This window comes from Carassius gibelio, chromosome B9, assembly GCF_023724105.1.
Source record: "Carassius gibelio isolate Cgi1373 ecotype wild population from Czech Republic chromosome B9, carGib1.2-hapl.c, whole genome shotgun sequence".
NCBI lineage: Eukaryota > Metazoa > Chordata > Actinopteri > Cypriniformes > Cyprinidae > Carassius > Carassius gibelio.
The window spans coordinates 11,038,532-11,058,634 of record NC_068404.1 but is presented as its reverse complement, the minus strand read 5'-3'; the positions used below and the strand labels follow the sequence as shown (position 1 = coordinate 11,058,634).

At 35.8% G+C, this 20,103-nt stretch overlaps 2 protein-coding genes across 5 annotated transcripts in view; both read right to left on the bottom strand.

Moving 5' to 3' along the window:
* Window positions 1–10,746, bottom strand: part of igf2bp2a (insulin-like growth factor 2 mRNA binding protein 2a) — a 60,207-nt gene extending 49,461 nt beyond the window's left edge. For 2 of the 3 annotated variants that reach the window (XM_052564783.1, XM_052564784.1), the window contains exons 1-2: window positions 10,353–10,746; window positions 9,238–9,298 (exon numbers count right to left, since the gene is read on the bottom strand). In XM_052564783.1, coding sequence (XP_052420743.1) covers window positions 9,238–9,298; window positions 10,353–10,527 — 236 coding nt within the window. In that variant the 5' untranslated portion in view covers window positions 10,528–10,746. Of the gene's footprint in view, window positions 1–9,237; window positions 9,299–9,923; window positions 10,204–10,352 lie in introns of those variants that run through there. The other variant, XM_052564785.1, reaches the window with a different exon arrangement.
* Window positions 10,747–12,380: 1,634 nt separating this feature from the next.
* Window positions 12,381–20,100, bottom strand: tra2b (transformer 2 beta homolog). 2 transcript variants are annotated; one of them, XM_052566266.1, is made up of 8 exons: window positions 19,908–20,100; window positions 18,383–18,510; window positions 17,663–17,828; window positions 17,384–17,572; window positions 17,015–17,130; window positions 15,862–15,960; window positions 12,868–12,941; window positions 12,381–12,734 (listed from the first exon to the last, which is right to left on the bottom strand). In XM_052566266.1, the coding sequence occupies exons 1-8, from the start codon at window positions 19,938–19,940 to the stop codon at window positions 12,724–12,726; spliced, it is 816 nt and encodes a 271-aa protein (XP_052422226.1). In that variant the 5' UTR covers window positions 19,941–20,100; the 3' UTR covers window positions 12,381–12,723. The 2 variants fall into 2 exon arrangements, with proteins under 2 accessions (XP_052422226.1, XP_052422225.1); XM_052566265.1 differs by having other exon boundaries at window positions 15,853–15,960; window positions 19,908–20,097.
* Window positions 20,101–20,103: the final 3 nt, after the last annotated feature.

Below are 20,103 nucleotides of genomic sequence, written 5' to 3'. Positions count from 1 at the left end.
CCTTATGACAATAGATTTACACTTCAAATTAGGTAGTCTGTCATCGATGACAGTAGCTCATTGGAAAAGGATTGAAAATGCCCTTCAGTTTGTTTGCACTAATAAATGCTGCTCCCTTCGTCCATGTTTTTTTCTAAATCGTCATAAATATTGTTATCGCAGATATTTTTGAAATATCGTGATAGAATTTTGAGGCTATATCACCCACCCCTAATTGAAGATAATAAGCCTGTTTAAATTATTCAAAGTAGAACATTTTAGACAAAGAATTGAATTGTATTCTGATCCATTCCAGTTTGGTTTTATTTCCAATGATTGCAAATGGCCTCTCACTAGCATGATTATTTCAAGGGGCTCTTTCTCTGTTCCCGGCCAGCAGAGTCTGTCGAACAGGCTAAATATTTATCAGGGACAGTTTCATTCAATGTACTCATTGACTGATTCCCACAATGAAGGCTGAAGCAGAGGCGTTTCAGTCTGCAAGCGGGTGACAAAGACACACTGTACAAAAACGGTGTAACTGAAAGACGTGGCTGACATCGTTTCATCCATTGTCAAACTACACCCACAACAGACTATCTGTGAGTACAGCACAGGGCATAGAAGCCTTCATGACTGAGCTTCTTGACTTTCTAATAATGTCTGTATATATGTCACCAGCACAGTAGCAGGTAGACTGTTCGTCACCTCTGAAACACTGCCCTCTGCCAGTGACTCTCAGAGCCAGTGCAGACATGCAAACCAAGAGAAGAGCCATGTGGACAACATCAGCTAATGATTATCCCAATGTGACTCAATGAGAATTTAACCATCATCAGATCAAACAGCACTTTTCAAAACAAAATGTTCACATCAATTGACTGTTACAAAATGTCAGGTTGTATGGTGATGGTCATATGATGATGACTTTTGTGTGCAAAGATCATACTTATTATTAATGCATCATTAACATAATTATTTTATTAATATTATTTACAATATAGTTTTATCTACCTGTTATGACAGAAAGGCAGTTCTTTATGCAATGCAAAATTTATTCAACATGTTTATTTATAAATTAAATATATTATTGTATTTATATTATACGTAATTATATTACATTATAATTAGTATATTTGGGCTCAGTAAGAATTTTTTATAATTTTTTCAGCAAGGACACACTGATCAAGAGTCACATTAAAGACATTTATATTTTTACAAAAGATATCTATTTCAAATAAATAATGTTTTTTGAACTTTCTTCTAATTAAAGAATCCTGAAAAAAAATGCATCACAGTGTCATCCGAAGCGCGCAAACCCACGACTCAGAATGCATGCAAATATAAGCTCTCTCTGAAGTATTGTATTTAAATGGACAAATTCAGACAAAAATTATGTCAAAATGCCCGTCTTGGTAAGTATCCTACAGCAGACATAGCCGGTTGAACGTATGCCTACTGGATCAGTGCATTCTCTTAAAGTGACAGTCTTTATATTAATCGAACAGCAACAACAAAGAAATCACTCACTGCTCTTGATTAAAAAGCCTTTGTAACTTTAATAAAGAATCATTTTTAATTTATACAGTCCAATATGCAATGCTGCTCTACAAAATTTAAAAAAACTAAATTTCCACACCCGTCAAAGGTACATCAAATAAAGCAAACATCTCACAGGAACACTGAATTAAATTATTACAATTCCATCAAACCTCATTAGTATGTTCTCAAGACCTGTGGATGACTGTGATCCTCTATCACTCTAATCCACTCATGAAGGACTGCCTCTTCATTCATAACTAATCAAACAGTGCAAAACAATACTGAGAGTTGTGCCCAAGGAGCTGGTGGGTGCTGACTCACGCAGGGCTTTCTGAGGACGTGTTGTTGATGCCCTCTCAATCATACATATGGAGAGGCAAAATGTAAATGGATGGTGCATGAGTGGGATTCATGAATAAAAATCCTACTGACAAAGTTTCACAGTTGCGTAGGGGAAGATCCCACAAACACCAGAGACATTGTGCTTTAAATGCCAAATGCAGAGATGCAGATGGACCATAAGGGATGGACAGTGACAATTCAATCAGCAAGTTTCAAAAGAATACAACATAACAAATAAAACAAAGCCACACGCAGAATTAATACAACATCACACAGGGGAAAAAAATCTTTGTAATCATTATATCTATTTAGAGATCAATTTTCTCTTTTCTTCTGAGAAAAAGATCCTGGTAATTGTTAAGAAAGTATTTTTAAAAGATGTCAATAATGTCACAACCTTTTCACAAGTTTGCCAGTAATTTGAGTTGTGCTGTCCATTAACTTTAGGGCAACTTAAACATTTATTTAAAAGTGTCCATGTTAATAAAATTGTACAAAAGTATAAGTTTAAGCACATGTGCCAAGTAAATGTACTCTCTGTATTCAAATGATACATTATAAAAGTTTCAATTGAATTACTCTAAAACGTCATGTGGTGGAACCATCATGTGAAGTCATTTTATCTTTCGACATAAATCTCTTATTTGGCATCATTTTTCAAAAAGAAATTAGCAGTGAAGCAGTTTTTTTTAAATATTTTTAAGAAATAAAAGATTACCCAAAATGTATTTAAATTCAGAAATTAAAAATCTGCTTAATGCAGAAAACAAACATTAATAGTTGTGGACAAAAACTATTGCTATTTAACCTTTAATTTACATTTAAAATATATAGCTAGTGCTTTTATTCAAAATGACTTCCATTGCATTCAAGGTATACATTTTACCAGTTCAAGAATTCCATGGGAATCAAACCAATAAACTTGTGCTAAAATTCTGTACTTTTACATAATTCACCAACAACTGTCTCAGTTGTGCCTGTTTTGATTCCTACTAAAAAGTTTTAGGAACAACTTCTTAGACAAAGCTGATATTTAAATAAAACGAACTCCACAGGTCTCCTGAGCCATGAAAGAACAACCTCTGTGCAATAAAATTTTCCTTTGGGCCAAAAAATAAATAAATACATGCACTTTTACAAAATGCAATGTATAATACAGGATCCCTTTCATCCATCTTTGACCTCTCATGAAAAATAAAGAAACCCTCCTATTTGGTTGCCATGGTAACCATAGGATTATTCTGCAGGAATCGCTGTTGGGTATAGACTCTGTTCTGCCAGAACAGTTGGAGCACTGATAATATTTGCAAACACCGCTGGGTGAGGAAAAGCTCCCTTTAAGGGTATGGTGCATTCTCTTCTGAACGCTGTAAGATGAGGCACCATGCCCTTGATGCAGCCGCAATGAAATATTTACAGCTCCTCTATATTACGCATATTTCTTGTGACAGTTGCGCAGAAGGACAAGATGAATGCCATCGGGTTCAACTGACAGGCATCTTCAGTGGACCAACAAACGAAGCTTCACAGTAACACAACCACGAAGGTTCAGGAGAAGAAAAGGTTGTATGAGACAGGTGGTTCTGAACAAGCCTGATACCATCTCACCAGCGCTGGGGGCTAACAACTGCTCCAACACACACACACACACACACGCACGCACTATCAGGGCTCAGTCACAGAGTGAGACAGTCAGAGCCGAAGTGCAAGACATAGCACCTGCTGGGTTCTCAGCTGCCCGTTTCCCCAGCCTGCCCTGCCACCCAAGAGCAAGACAAACCCCAAAGCAGTGCCACTGTGCCATATATGAACATTCACGCCACGGCCGCTCAGCTGAGATATCCCACAGTCCTCTGCTGCAAAGCTAGGCTTCCCTCAAGCCAAGGCTACTGCAGATATGTATCTCATAGAGAAATATTTGTGAACAAACAATATAAAAGCACATTTTCATTTCAATGTAGTTCTGAAGCATTTTATGCAAGATTTGGATATGGACAAATCAAATTTAATTTGTTCTGGAAATATTGTGACATGATGAATGTTTTATCAAAAAGGTGTTTTTTACTGTACGTTTTTTTAGTGTAATAAATGGCCGAGATTTAAGCTGACTAAAAGATCAAAATGTGTCTTTCATTTCATCGGATGATCTGAGATCCACAAGATTATGATGCTGTGCTTACATTGATAATATTACAAGGTCAGTTTTTTTTTTCTCTTGGATGAATCACTCACAAAACAATGTGCATTTAGAAATTAAATAGAACTGAATTTTCACTTCATGCCGACTTTAAACCTCAATTCAAGCAAGCAGGAAATGACTGCAGATTTGTTTTGAAATGGCGTCCATTCACGTTAAGCCTGAAGACTTTCTCCTCAATGCAGCCACCTAGACAGATCTCTGAAGATTAAATCTGAAGATTTACTGTACGTACAGCAACAGAGTCCTGAGTCTGAGATTATAGTCCACCACCTTTCATATGCTTCCTGTCACCATATGAACAGATAGAGACAATGTTTTTAAGGTAAACATACAATGACAACAAATAAGCCAGCTCGCAAATGAGCTACAAACCACTAACTGTCAGCCCTTTGCCACTCCACTCACAAAAATCCAACATTACACCTGTTCACAGGTTCAACAATGACACAAGCAATCAAAACAGACCATCTCTTTTATAACGCTCAACAAATGAGAAACATTATCATTAGCCCGCTAGTCTATAAACAAACAAACACTTGATAAGAGCCTGTGAAGAGAGCAGCCAAAGCCGCTTCACAAGAGATTACAGCATAAAAGCTTCTATGACAATCATTCTCACATTCTTCATGATATAATCCTTGTCTTTTCTCTGCTCCCTTTATAGCGATAAAGGGATTAACAAATGAGGAATTATGCGTTACAGTATTTGAATCTCAAGGGAGGCGAGGTAACAGAGGACACAGAAAACAAAACAAGTACAGTAACACTAACATTTCAATAAAAGAAGCACTCAGCGCTGGTAAAACAGATTTGCTGGTGTCCATGAAAAGAGCAGCTATGTGGTAGATTAGATTTATTTGTGCCTCTGCATTTGACTGACAGAGTATTAACATTCACAATAGCGTAGTGAGTAGCACCTGTGCATAAAGTGTCTGCCATCTCTTTTTTAGGGTTTAAAGATCTAGAGTGACAAGACAGATAATCTCTAATCACTTTGGCAAGGTAATCACATTGACAAACCACTATGGGGATTTTTTTGAAGTGCCTGTTGTAAACCTCTGCAAACTGAGACTCAAGATGGACAAATAGCGATTTCAAAGAGAACAAAATCACTTGATATTCTATTTGAGCAGGGCTTTAGACACATTTTGATCATGTGAAACAAGCAGAGGACAATGCAATGAATTTAATTTGCTCCGAGTTTAAACATTACTTATGCTTTTATGACAACAAATATAATGTAAAAACTGATGCTTTAAACATAAACGCACTTAAAGCCGTAACAAATCTGAAAAACTATGAATTTTTAGCATGAAATCCTCTGGCATATAATTTTCAGAAAAAATAAACACTCAAGCGTACATCAAACTTAAACAGTCTTGAGTCATTGTAACAATCTTTTATGGTTTTACACAAATACTCTAGAATGTATTACAGAGTATTATAGGTCATTTCTTTGTTTGCCATAAGTGACACTGAATCAAGCTGTGATGGGGGAAAGGGTATTACCGAACAGATCCTAATGCCCCTGGGCTTTGTGACTAGTTCTCTATTGAGAGTTCAACTTCATAACCCACTTTTCCAGCTACAGATCTGTTCTTAGCCTTCATCTCAATCTATTCAACTCATGAGCCAATAAAGAAAAATCATTTGAACTGGGTGGATCATTTTAAGCCCTCAAATCTACAATCTATCCTTTTTACAGACAAAGTTATTGAGAATTAAAGCAAAAGGAGTAACTAGTTTATTCTGCCTGTCACACATTAAATTATAAAGTAAAATCTATCATGTTCAACAGAGTATGAATATACTAACACAACAAATAATTGATCACCTATATTAGACTAAACCTCACAGATCAACAATTACACAGTAACAATTTCACTTCATTTAAAAACAAAATTAATAAATCATAATTCCTAAAACAAAATGCATTATTGCTCTGCATTTAACCAAATTTCCTGTCAGCAATACATAACTGTTCAATACACTACAATTTAAATATGAATGTTTGTTCTGCAAGCTTCAAAATCATATGTTACTGTTTGGATTTGGCTAAATAACAATTATTTTATCGGATCAATAGCAAACTGAATTGTTCCTAACAAACTAGATGATTAAAATATCAGGCTTGCCACCACTCGTGAGCACAACAACAAGACATGACAAAAGAAATTAGAAAATATTTCTAAACCTCTCCTGGTAGTTGAGAAACGATTTAGCAAATTCACAAGAATAAGAACATGAATTAAAGATTTGTGGTTAATTACTGTCCAGCACAGCCATACAAACAAATTATTAAAGCATAACTAAATTGTGAGCACATTTAAATCTACATAATCTGCACAACATTTCAGAATAATTAAAAAATAGTCATTACATGCTTAAAACATCATCAATGCACTATAAATGAATGATTTTAAACTTATTATAATTATATTAAATATACATATATATATTTTAGAAGAATGAGAGAAGCACATTTGAAACTAGTCACAGCATTAAATGTCATCTGTTACATACATGCAGCTCTGCTCTGAATTATATTTGTTCATGCTCCCATCACCTTACTGCAAACACACAGGACTCCATAATAAAACATCACATGAAAACAGGGAGAATCCTGCTCAGTAAAGCACTGCTTAATGTGAGCCAAAATGTAAGAATCTAAAAGTAACATTCAACAAGGGAAAGTGCAACTGCTATTCAAGACATTTTGCAAACCCATAAAACCACTGCAGTAGAACTTTCACAAACTCCATGAAAATACTAGGACATTTCTGTTCTAAATAGATGTGCAATAAAATATATATTTTTAAATAATTATCTTAGAAATGATTCTTTATTCACACACTAATAATTAGTTATACAATTTATTTTATATGAAAACCTGTGAAAACAATAAATTGTAACAATTGTTACAGATGTGCTATATTATTAAAATGAGTTATTACAATTTTTTGTAACATTTATATTTCCTTTTCAGACAACTGACTAAATGCTCAGGTACAAGGTAAAAACTTTAAAATCATTTCTCATGAAATTCTGACACAATCAAACAATAGTTGATAACTTAGACATCAATAAGTCAATTTGGCAAAAACAATACTTGTTTAAAATGTATGTATCTATTTTGTCATATTGTAATCTGATCATTTAGATATTTTTTTACATTGTATTGGATGCTATATTAAAATATATTTACATGTAATATTATTTATCAAAAACAGCAATATTATAACTACTTAATACAAATCACAAAGACAATTTTAATTATTTCTGTAAACTGTAAAGTCTGTTCAGCAAAGGCACAATATAACATAATAAACATTCAAACTGATGTGAGCTAATACCGTCTCTTTAATTTTGTATTTTTAATATAGCCTCTCTTAAAAGAAACCAGTTTATCAGGAGAGTTTAATGTCAGCATGTATATCAGTTTCTAAAGTCTTACAGAAAAAAAGCCAGTGTTAAACAACTGCCAAACAATAAAATAACTGATAGGCTGTTATAATTTATTAAGGCAAGTGTATATATATAAAAAAGTAAGAATCAGATATATGTAAGATAGATGGCATAGCCTTAAACTAAATGCCATTTTCTTTAAAGCTGTGTTAAATGCTAATGACATGACAACTATTCAGTCATTTATTTACATTTTGAAAGAGTAGGTTTTCTCCAAGGTAATTTAACACAGTATGGATATATAATTTAGATATAAATACTATAAACAGCTGTTACTAAACACACTCGATATTAAACACAAAATACACCAAGGATTCAATTAAATATCGATAATCACAACAGCAAAACTTCACGTATGTGCTGCTCCACTGAATATCCACGTCACATGCGTAATGTACGTTATATTAGCAATGCTCAGTAATGTTACGTATAAACTAAAATGCACTGTAATATTACACTGACGTAAATAATAACCGAAATACCTATAATCACGGATAATGTGGACATGGGAGACTGCAGTATCATATCTAACACATACGCGCCTTGTGTGTGAGGGTTATATTACGACATAAATGCGTCCAAATCTCGCACATGTGTAAACTGAGCCGCTCCAGCTCGCTTCAGATTACACTGAAAATTCTAGAAGCATTCTGGAACTGCGTTCAACGTTCTAGAACGAGCTGCACACACACGCGTTCTGCTCGTGCATGCTGCTTTCAGTCATGTTAGGTTGACTCTAGCAGCAGCATGGCCGACTCTTCCAAATCAAAGACTGGCCATCTTGACTGCGCACTTTGTGCAACACGCTCCCCGGGTTACACGCGACCCTCTGATGCGCCAGAGACCAGTATTAACATGTTTGACGAAACAACGCTTCTACACCTTTATAGCAAGGTGATTTTTCGATTTAAGCGTTGTGAGTGACGCCTTGTCTGACAAGGAGAGGCCGTAACAGGAGCGCTTTTGACATGAACTGTAAGTCTGTACATGTAATTTTACACGAGTCCTTACATCTCAAGGTTGTGGGTTGTTTTCTAGCCATTTCGATGCCGCCCTCCCGTGGAACACAAACGCAGGGCCTATAGGGGAAATCACGTGGACCTCGGAAGGGCCTAAACATGCGCCATGAGGTCATGCACAATGATCTTGCTCTTGTACAATTCAAGCGTAAGAAAAAGGGCGAATAATGTCAGATTTCAGATATGTTTCGATTAAAACTTAATCTCCATACTGACATTTACTACCTGGAGCTATTGCATGTAAAACACGACGTGTTCTTAAAGCTTTTTTTAATTTTATTTTAATTAATCAGGTAAAATCTAATAAATTATGTAAAGAAACACCTAAAATCAATATTATTTCTACGCTTGATACATGAAGGCAGCGCTTTTACAGTTCATAACTAAGGCAAAACAGCGTATTTTGAGTCCAGGCCATAATACTGTTACAGTATGAGTGCTTATTAACCCTGACAAGAAATGTATAAATTAAAAATACAAGTCAAATAAAATGAGCAGACAAGAAGAACATGGCATTAAAAATTAAGGTTACGCTGAGGGACAAATCCACAAAATAACCTAAAATGAAAATTTAATTTTCCCTACACATCACAGCTTCATAAAGACAAAACACTGCACAGCCAACTTCCAGATGCGTCAGTTGATGCACCTTTCCACTGCAAAAGCATATAAATAAAGCAAAATTATTACCTTAGTTTTTTAGGAACAGAGTAGTCGACCTCGATCACTTTCCCATGTAATTCAACTTTCCCTGCAAGCGAGAAACAAAATAAATGATCACAAAATTGCATTCCTCCAGTACATTATAGACGCTGCTGAATTATGTATTTCAGCGTTTTTACCCCGTTTATAAAACAAACATCCGTGCGTGCGACGTAAATACGTGGGATACAATCACACGTGCAAGTCTGTGCTTATAAATGCACGTCGTCGACGTACTGAGTTTTATCATGTCTACAATTAATATGTCTACATGTAAGGTGTAATATTTTTACCACATTTCCTATTATGCGAAATGCTTGATGAGCTGATACGATTTGAAGAATGGGCAGCCATGCTTTCCACTCCCACTAACCACAAACGAGCATTGAGGAGAGTTTAAAGAATGGGAGGTCAAAGGATACGACTCCTCTGCCTAAATTTGCCCCGTTTCTTCAAGGAGGTTTGGATGTTTACTTTTCTGTTGCATGCACAACGACTCGCGAGCGTGGAAGAAGAATATAGAGGTGTTGTACTGTGCATCTGTTGTGTATGAGTGGCCTGGCGCAGCACAAAAAAAATTGGCATCTCACCTCCGTCCCCCCCAGCTACCTGTTTATTAGCACTTTCCTCCAGACCCCCATCACCCACCTTTAAGACACCTCGTAAAAACATACCTGGACACCATAGGAACATGCATGTGACGCCTTCTTCTCGCTCAGGTCGCTCGCTTCTTTTCAATAAAATCAAGACAAAAAATAACTGGAAAATAATTATGCCTGCCACCCGAGCATCAGACCCATCCGATACATTCCTATGGGCCGTTGGCTGAGAAATCACCCCCGTTCAGCACCTCGGCTAGGCGAAACAAGCGTACATTTAAAGATTTCTAGCATAAATTCAACTTGTATCGCGCGTTGGAAGCGAGCGAGCTCGAGTGTAATTGAGCTCGCGGCGTTCATTCGCGCAGTTGCGAAGAACGAGAGCAGCGCGCGGCTGTTGCGCGAGCGTTACTTTTTCTTTTCCTTTCCAAGAAAGTCATTTACGGTGTCAGTCCAAGGCATATATATAACCGCGACTTCGCGCGAGTTGAAAAACGCACTTACCGGACAGAGTTTCGATGGCTTTAATCGCCCAGTTCTGGTCGGGGAAGTCCACGAAGGCATAGCCGGATTTGAGCAAGACCTGGTCGGTCACGGGAAGCTTCCTCTCGCCGAAGAGCTGCTTCAGGTCCTCCACGGTCACCAAAGGACTCAGATTCCCCACATAGAGTTTGTTCATGGTCTATACTAAAAATCTGTACGTCCAAATATATCGGCGCGCGCGCGCGTGCAATGGATTGCTCGAAGTAAGGAAAATAATGAGAAAATAAAATAGAAAAAAAATAAATAAAAAATAAACGTGCTGAAAATCAGCAGTCACCCCCAGATGCAGCGGACCCCCTGCTACATGTACACAACTCTGTTCCTGCTCAAACTCTTTTACTGGGATTGAAAAAAAGTGTCGTTACGTTACTCTGTTGCCAACAAGCGCCGCCTCTAAATAAAACCGCTCTTAAATATCACAAATTCACTTTTGAGGTTTCAATTTGCCACCATAAATCATTGGATAAAGTATAATGATAAGACTCAGTAAGCAACACAGGAGGGTTAGTTCATTTAAATCCACTTATAGAGAGAGAATGTCTCTTCAAGTCTATATATATATATATATATATATATATATATATATATATATATATATATATATATATTGTAATAACAGGTCTCAGCTTGTGTTAATAAACGGATGTATGCGTATTTAAATCATTTTCAGAAGCAGCTTTCATTTCCATTCGTGATTGACAGCTTGATTGGCGTATTTAGGGTGTTGTGGATTGATGGGCGTTTTCTTCTGACCCTTGTGACAATAACTCGTTGTTTGTTTTATAATGGTGTACAGTCTTCGTGTTTGATTCGATATTTAATCTACGATTAATAATTGGGACTGTAACGCTGTAAGCACAGACTCTTAAGAGAATAGCAGCTGGAAAATGGGACTTTCTCTGGGAACGCCCATGTCAATGGAAAAGAAACAGGAATGTGAAGAAACCTTATGGAATTATGATTTAGGAGGTGCATGAGCGTTATATATATATATATATATATGAATATAATGCATTGATTCCCCTTATGTAGATTGTGGTAAGAGCCTTCTAAAGAGAACTATTTTTTTATTCCATGTGTGTGTGTGTGTTTGTGTATGTATATTTATATATATATATATATATATATATATATATATATATTCTAAATTAAATTTTTTTTATTGAATATCCAGATGGTTTCATTTATTGCAATGGTATGCTGAAAGTCAGTCTGTGGGGGGATTCTAACATAAGGTATTTTACCTGAAATTTTGTTTGCACCCCTCTGCTGATTTCTGTATTTAGAAGACTATACATCAAGAACAGGATTGCTCTGTATTGCAGTATACTGGGGTTTTCTCCTGTGTCCCCAAAACATTATTTATCAGAGCTCCAAATAAGACCCTACAACATTATAGGTCTCCAAATGCAGCTGTGCCGAGTAACAAAAGTGTTACAACAGCTTAATCTTTCCTTATTACACAATCGGTGACTAAACAGGGACCAGTTAATGTCAGTTTGTGCTGCTTAAAAACACCTTAAATATATTAATGATGCTGATTTCAGAACTTCAGAAAGCCAATTAAAATCCCTCCAAGAGCCAGGCACAGTAAAAGTAGGAAATCCCAGACTGGTCAGCTAAAGCACACCCACACCATGTCCAAATTAATGCTAAATCCCTGAGTACTTTAAACTACATTTTTACACATACTGGAGAAGTACTTTAGATGATCCTATTATTACCAATATATTCTCTGAGGTACTGAGACATAAATTGGAACAGAGCTCAGGCAATGGTGTTATAGCATTTCTATTCAATAAAAGTATTAATTTCACTGTAGCTCAAGGCAAATGTCTTATGAGAAAATGTGTATGCATTGAATAAATATGCCGTCCATAAATCTGCAGTGGATTCATCTCACTTCTGATTCTGAACACTACAACAAGGATTTCAGTAGGGTTGAAACACAGATTTCAATGCTCTGAATGATTCAAGCAGAAGCTCACATCAGGTGGGAGGTATAAAGCAGTTTATTTCAAGACCACTGCTAAGCTTAAAACGCATAAAAACATAATAGGGTGTGAGCAGGACACTTTATCGTATAAAAGAAACGCAAGTTCAGCATCAGATCGGGACAAAACAAAACCAAAAACCAACTGTTCACAAATACTCAAACTACTGGAATATCCAGATCAATCAAAGACATGTGAAACCTTCAGGCAAGAAATCAAAGGGATTGACTTTAAAGTACATCCAAACTTATGTCACTAGGAATCAACATCTACGTCAACAATAATGTCATTGTCATCAAAATCCTCTTCAGGGATGGCCAAAGGAGTCAAACTTCACTTCAGTAATGACCTGTAAAAACAAATAAAGGTTTACTTAATTCTTGGTTTTATTTTACACTGTGTTGAGATGAAGCACTCTCGAAATATAAAGCCAGGGAGACAACAGATGTAAGTTCCAGTGGTAGTGTTTGTGCAGTACTTACGAGGGGAGTAGGAGCGAGAGCGTGATCTTGACCTGTACGGTCCTCGGCCGTAGTAAGGAGAGGGAGATCTTCTCCTGTGAACAGAGAGCTGAGGTTTAATGGAAACGGCAGCATCTACAGATCGCAACAAAGAAGTGACATTCAAAACTGTAGCACTGCATGCCATTTAAAAAGGTCAAAGGCATAGTACACATGCTTCATGTGAAAAAATACCTTGCTGTCTGCAAAGTGAACTGATGTAGTATGCAGTCTATGGGACCAGGGGTGTATTCCAGAAAGCATGGTCAACTATACCATGAACTGTCGGTTCATTAATCCCAAACCTTGCTTACTCGAGGTACGAGGTTCCAGAAACATGTCCGGGAACACAGAGTATGTTCCTGGTTGAGACTTAAGACATTCTCAACAGAGCGACGAATCCACTAGTCACTATGGAAACGGACACAAAAGCACGCCATGCTGTTTATTTCTTCTTCTTTTGTTCACTGGTCGTTTACATGCTTTGTGCATATCGCCGCCTAATTGTTTTTTTTTTTTTTTATCTTTAATCCTTGAGAATATTAATTATATTGTTTGTTTGATGCTTATTATATATTAAGTCATATCAGATATGTCTCTGATTTAGAATTTAGACATTATAGAAAATGCAGATCCATGTGAGATGATAATATATAAAAACATAACAATATATAATATAATAAATTACCTTGTCAAAAAGCTTAATTTATACAGATAACATATGCCAATAAAATAAATATAACCATATTAGAATAATATATTAACTTATTACTTACATTAGCGCTTCGTTAACATATCATACAGATATGTTACAAATATATAAGGAATTACTGAAGAACTAACAGGTGATTATTCAGTAACACTTAACTCACTACTGTTAACTACTAAGGAAGATGTGTTAACTAATTAGTATGTAATATAATTTTATGATTGTTATTTTATGATGTTAAGTAACAGTTAGCTAATCAGTAACTATCTACTCAGTAACTAAGTTAAGGTTCAAGAAAAATTCTAAGTAAGTCCTGCAGAAATATCTGATAATTCTTTATTAATTACTAATGGGTTCCCTATGTTTTCACTTTAGAATACTGTTTCAGGTTCTAAGTAATACCTGCAGAATTATCTGATAATTCTTTATTAATAACTAATGGGTTCTCAACATTTTCACTTCAGAATAGGCCTAATGTTTCAGGTTCAAAATAATTCCTGCAGAATTATTTTACAATTAATTATTAATTACTAATGGGTTCCCCATGTTTTCACTTTAGAATACTGTTTCAGAATCTAAGTAATTCTTGAGAAATTATCAAATAATTCTTTATTAATTACTAATGGGTTCCAAATATTTTCACTTTAGAATAGGCCTAATCTTGATTAAAGATATAAAAAAAAAAAACAGTCTTAATGTTTCAGGTTCAAAATAAGTCCTGAAGAATTATTTGATAATTCTTTATTAATTACAAATTGGATACCTATTTTCACTTTTCCTCAGGCTTTGCCTTACAAACAGAAATTTAATTAATGATAATGTGGTATATGCTGAGGAGGCACACATACAGTACTGTATATAAAATATAAAAAACTATTGTAAGGCACTGGAGTCGTGCTGGGGTTCCTTTTGGAATCTTATTTCTTACAAAACACACTCACAAAACAATTCACTACACAGACAAAACCTCTGCATTTATTAATATTGCATTTTCATACTACTACTACTATTGCTAATAACATTTATATGAAATGGTCACAATTCAATGTTATTGTGTAAAACTGTTCATTAGTAGTTAGTTCATAGTTATTTTCTTGAACCCTAACTAGTAGATAATTAATAGTAGTTCTTCAGGAGGTATGACAATACATTAGTTATTGATTAGCTAACTGTTACTTAACACAATCAAATTATATTACACACTGATTAATTAACACATCTAGTGAGTTAAGTTTTAATGAATAATCACCTGTTAGTTCTTCAATAACTCCTTATTAGTTATGTAGTAAGTAAGAAACAGTATTCTAAAGTGTTAACGTGATATTATATAATGTTGTGCACTTCTTGCTTATCCTCGCACATACCTGGGTATGTCACATAACCAGCTTTTTGGAATACACCCCAGGGCTCAACAGTAAGAATAAGCAGCTGTCCTGAAGCCAGTGTGTGAGTGTTTCAGGCCAGATGAATCAACTGTCACTTGCCCTATTTGACCAGTGGTGCTCATCAACTCTACACTTTACCTTCACTAATCTCATACAATTTTTGTTTTTCTAGAATCAACTGAAAATAATCTCTGCTCATGTAAAAGCTATGTGTACTGTTATTTAGCTTTCTAACAGAGATTAGCATGTTCAAAAAATATGATCTGTGATATTCCTGTAGGAATTTACTAATTATAAACTGATATAAAAAATAAAATAAAAAAATCAGTAAAACATTTTTTTATTTACTTTATAATTATAGCTGCATAGCATTTAGATATTACTGAGAATTAAAAAAATAAAAAATTAAATAAAATTAAAATCAATGTCAACATTTTTGTAAAGAAAATGTATATTGAATGCATTTTTTAAAATATAAAAAATACAGTTTAAAAACATTAATATTGTCAAATAACATTAAAATTTTAAATAGTTTAAAACAATTTATTCCTATAATGACTAAACTGAATATTCAGCAGAATTATGCCAGTCTTTAGTGTCCCATGATCCTTTGGAAGTCATTATATGTCTTTTCTGTATATGTATTAAAAAGAAAACTTATCTTTAAACCTTTTCTTAGCATGGTAGTGTGTTTTACAATTTACTGCATATTTAACATCAAATATTTTGTAGTGAAATGAGTAACAAAATCATCTGGTTAAGCACAAATCTAATCCACTCTCCCAGCAGGGAGGAATCCTTATTGTTGAGCAATGTAGGATTGTGGGATGTCTCTACAAAGACATACTGACTGTTGAACAGTAGGGGAATCACCTGTATGACCTGCTGTTGTAGTAGTCACGTTCATCATAGCGATCATATCCACGCTCATAGCTTCGATCATAGTGATCACGGCGACGGCTTACACTCGGGCCTCCGCCACTGCACACAAGAAAAATGATTTGAATTCAACATTGATCACTGAAATACACAACACTGCTCAAGACCTTTTACCATAACAGAGATATTCAGTTATCAGCAGGCATGGATAATCAGTAAGAGCAGAGCCCCACCAAAATATACACCCAAAACACAGACCTCTATATGAGCAGAATAAATAATAAACTACAAATATGTTCAGCATTCTGCAACAAATAATTTTTTGGATTTTCCTTTTCTTGACAATTGTAAGTCAAGGTGCGCAGGATATTAAAATGCATGGCAGGCGTGTAAAATGTTACTAGTGGTTGTGCCGGTGTCCTCCCAAACTTAACAGCGCCCCACAAATTTTATGTAAATCTGTGGTGAAAAGTGAAACTGCAGCACGCTCTAATTGAGAGCCATTTAAACGGTTTTGAAATTGCGCCACTTATTTTCTCATTCCAGACCAGGACAATATCAGTCAGTTACAGCTCTATGTCTGCATCAGGGGCCTGATTCATAAAACAAGTTTACCAAATAAGCCAGGCTTATTTCAGGTACTCTGGCTTATTTTGAACCAAATCATCTGACAATACGTCAGACTAACTGAAATAAACCTGGCTTATTCAGTCAACTTGTTTTATGAAAAAGGCACAAAGTCAGAAACTAGCTAGTATGCCTTTTTTCTTTGTGGAGTAGAGGTTTTAAATTAATTTAAAAGTGTTAATCCTTTAATTCAAATGTGCTCACTTGAAAAGTCTTTATATAGTTTTGATGTGTTTGATTAATGTTTGTTTTGAGAGGAGACATGATATTCGTTTCCTCACTTAAATTCCTCTACAGCTTGTAATATTCTAAAAAAAACATTCGGAGACAATATTAAGGCAATAATTCTGTGTGTGTGTGTACTTGGAGCCTGTCAGTCAACATTAAGGACTATCAAGTTTTTTTGAGTTTATTATAAACTAGCACTACGACCCACCTAAATTTACTGATTATCAGTGTTTGTCATCTAGAACATTCAGATGATTTATTTGAGAGAGTGATTAAACAGACTGCAAGGAATCGGACTCACTATGTTGGTCTCCCCATGTATATTCCTGGAGTAGGTGTGTGTGGCCTCTTGGTAATCGAGTAGTCGACTCTGATTCTACGGCCATCTAGTTCCATACCATTTGCACGCTCCTTAGCCTAAAACCAAAACAGACTAGAATAACCCATACTGAGCACACAACAATTTAACCGTCTGAATCAAGCAATTGGAAAAACTATGTAAAAAATTATCAATTAGTGATTTCAGCAAATACAGAACATTCTCATTTCTTGTATGAACAAAGCAAACCTTTTGCTTTATGGGAATCTATACAAAAGACAGCTGCAGTTTATTAACCAATCAGATTTTGCAGCTAAATTGCATGTTTACTATTCAGCTGGAAAAATTCACCTCTTTTGAATCTTCTCTGTTCTCAAAGTAGACAAAGGCAAAGCCCCTGGAGCGTCGAGACTGCTGGTCATACACAATGTTGACTTCACTCAGAGGGCCAAACTTGGAGAAGACATCCCTCAGGTCTCTCTCTGTGGTGTACAGGCTCAGGCCAAACACTCCCAGGCAGCTGTTTGGGTCTGGGTTTACCTAAAGGTGAAAAAAACGGTACAGATTACAATATAGCACTATGAAAATGCTGCATAGAACATCATGTATGGATTCGACTCGTTGTGTCACCCGATCTCCAAGGTGTCGTCTACGGTTGGACATAGGAGAATGACTATGACTGCGGCGGCGACGATATTCACTGCTGTGTGAGCGGCTGCGTGAACGTCTCCGGCGAGAATGAGAGCGTGAACGGGAGCGACTGTATTGTCGGCGAGAGCTCCGATGGGAACGGGACCTGCAGAAGGATGGAGTAAAATGAAAAAGAGCACCGTAAAAAACAACAGACAGGGAGACTATCAAGTTACCAAGTGATAAGTCCGGTCTTCAACTTCTTAGACAGACAAGAACCTCTGGCTTCAGTTTCATTATATATCAAGTTGCTACCAATGCATGATGTAAAATGATCAACTGCAGAGTGCTTAAAATCAAAGTCCTGGGTGGGGAGGGAACCTTTTTTTTTTCTTTTTTTTTTATATCTGGCCCAAACATCGTTTCTACTTTTAACTGGAATGTAGCAGATGTGACTTCTACTCTGAAACTCTGTGTACTGTGAATTCCACTAGTAGCTGAGCCACAAAGACATTTCAACCGTTTCAAATGACATGTAGTTTAAGACTTAATCAAACGCAACAGCTTTTTTTTTTTTTTTTTTTGTAAACCACTTTGAACATCATTCCTTGTACTGACGGTGCTATACAAATAACGTTTATTATTAAGGACACGTTGAAGACCCTTGCTTTCAGATGCAGATTGTTTGACCTAAAAAAAAATACATCTAGAAATCCTCACCGAGTCTTGGACCTGGAGCGCGAGCGGGACTTGGAGTGGTGGGATCCCTCTTTCGACCGAGCAGGTGAGCGACTGGCTGACTTAGCAGATCCTTTAGGACTTGGGCTCCTAGAGGTCGAACGGGACTCCTAAACCAACCACATCCAAATCATGTTTGAGCCAGAAAACATGGTAAAACTGAGAATGTTTAACTAATTACTGTATGCATATAAATGAGTCTGAGAGCATTCTAGACTAGGATAATATGCAGTGGCCTTTTCCCTGCAGGTTCAGGAACTAGTGTTAATAGCCTAAAATGACTTTGAAGCACTTACAACATTGAAATTGGTAGATTTTTGAAATGTTATGCATTATTATGAAAATTACTACCTGTAAATCTGTCATGCTACAGGACAATAGTAACTATTGTAATACAAATGGACAACAGAAGATGTTTGCATGCACGCATGGGACAAACATACTAAGAGTTACTTAGCGCTGTGATCTTATCCCAGATAACTTCTGATCTTAACTTCATAACATATCTTTTCTTCTTTCTTCAGTTTCAATTTCATTTCTGACTTCATTCCTCTTCCCTCTTTTCTCTCAATGCCCATAAATGCTATATGGGGACTTCTTTTGCTCCGAAAATTATCATGCACTGAAAATTCAGCTTCAAATTATTTGCATTAACAACTTGACATTTGACTTCATTCAGATTTTTTCTTCTTCCAACCTTAACCTTAACAAAAAAAAAACAACAAAAAAAAAACAAAAGGATGAAGATTGTGTTAACACCAGACATCACAACCAACAGAAATGAAAAGTGAGCTTGAATATCCATCATGAAGAGCAGTTAGATACTTACAGGTGCATCCTGAGCCTTGTGAATGCATGCATATTACTCCAATTACAAAATAATACTTAACTGCATTTCTTGTAATATTACATAAAGTAATCTAAGTCAACTTGAAGGATTTGAAAAAATAATTCCGATATGCCTAATACGTTACATATCAAGTCTACTGTTATGTTACAATATTAGCAAAATACTAATGTCGTTATAATATTAAAAGCGCACGTGGTTTTGAAACGAATTAGCATTTTGTGCATGTGAGATTAACTTTAAGGCTCAGGATGACCTTCTCTCGAGTATTAGCAGCAAGTGTTACTCATACAGGTTATATCGAATACATGCGAAGACAAAACTACATTTGGTTCAAACAGTAATGTTAAAACAAATTGCTTTAATATTGAAAAAGCAAAAAGACGGTCTGCTAGTACTGAAGCTGGCTAACGTAACGTACTTTAACCGATATCCATATATGTAACGTTAGTAGTTATAACATTTTATTAAGTTTCTAAAGACGTTATAAAATCATTGCATTTCTACATTAATAAGATCAGATCAGATTTTACAAAATGAATGAAGCCCGCCTGACTCAGTCCTGCTGGCTAGCACACAACATGGAAGGCATTGCTAGAAAAAAAACGAGCGCGTGCAAAAAACTAACAAAAACAAAACAGTACAAGAAATACTACATACCCGCTCAACGAATTCCTTCTCGGCGTCACTCATTTTTGTTTAGTATGTATTACGCTGCAATGGTAGCACCGCAAGAGAAATCACAGATAATGAAACACAAACAGAGTGTCCAAACGAAGAAACGACGGATCGAGCGCTTTTCTCGGCCGTAGAGGCTTCATTTAGAAACCAGCGTTTCCACTCCCACGGAGCAACG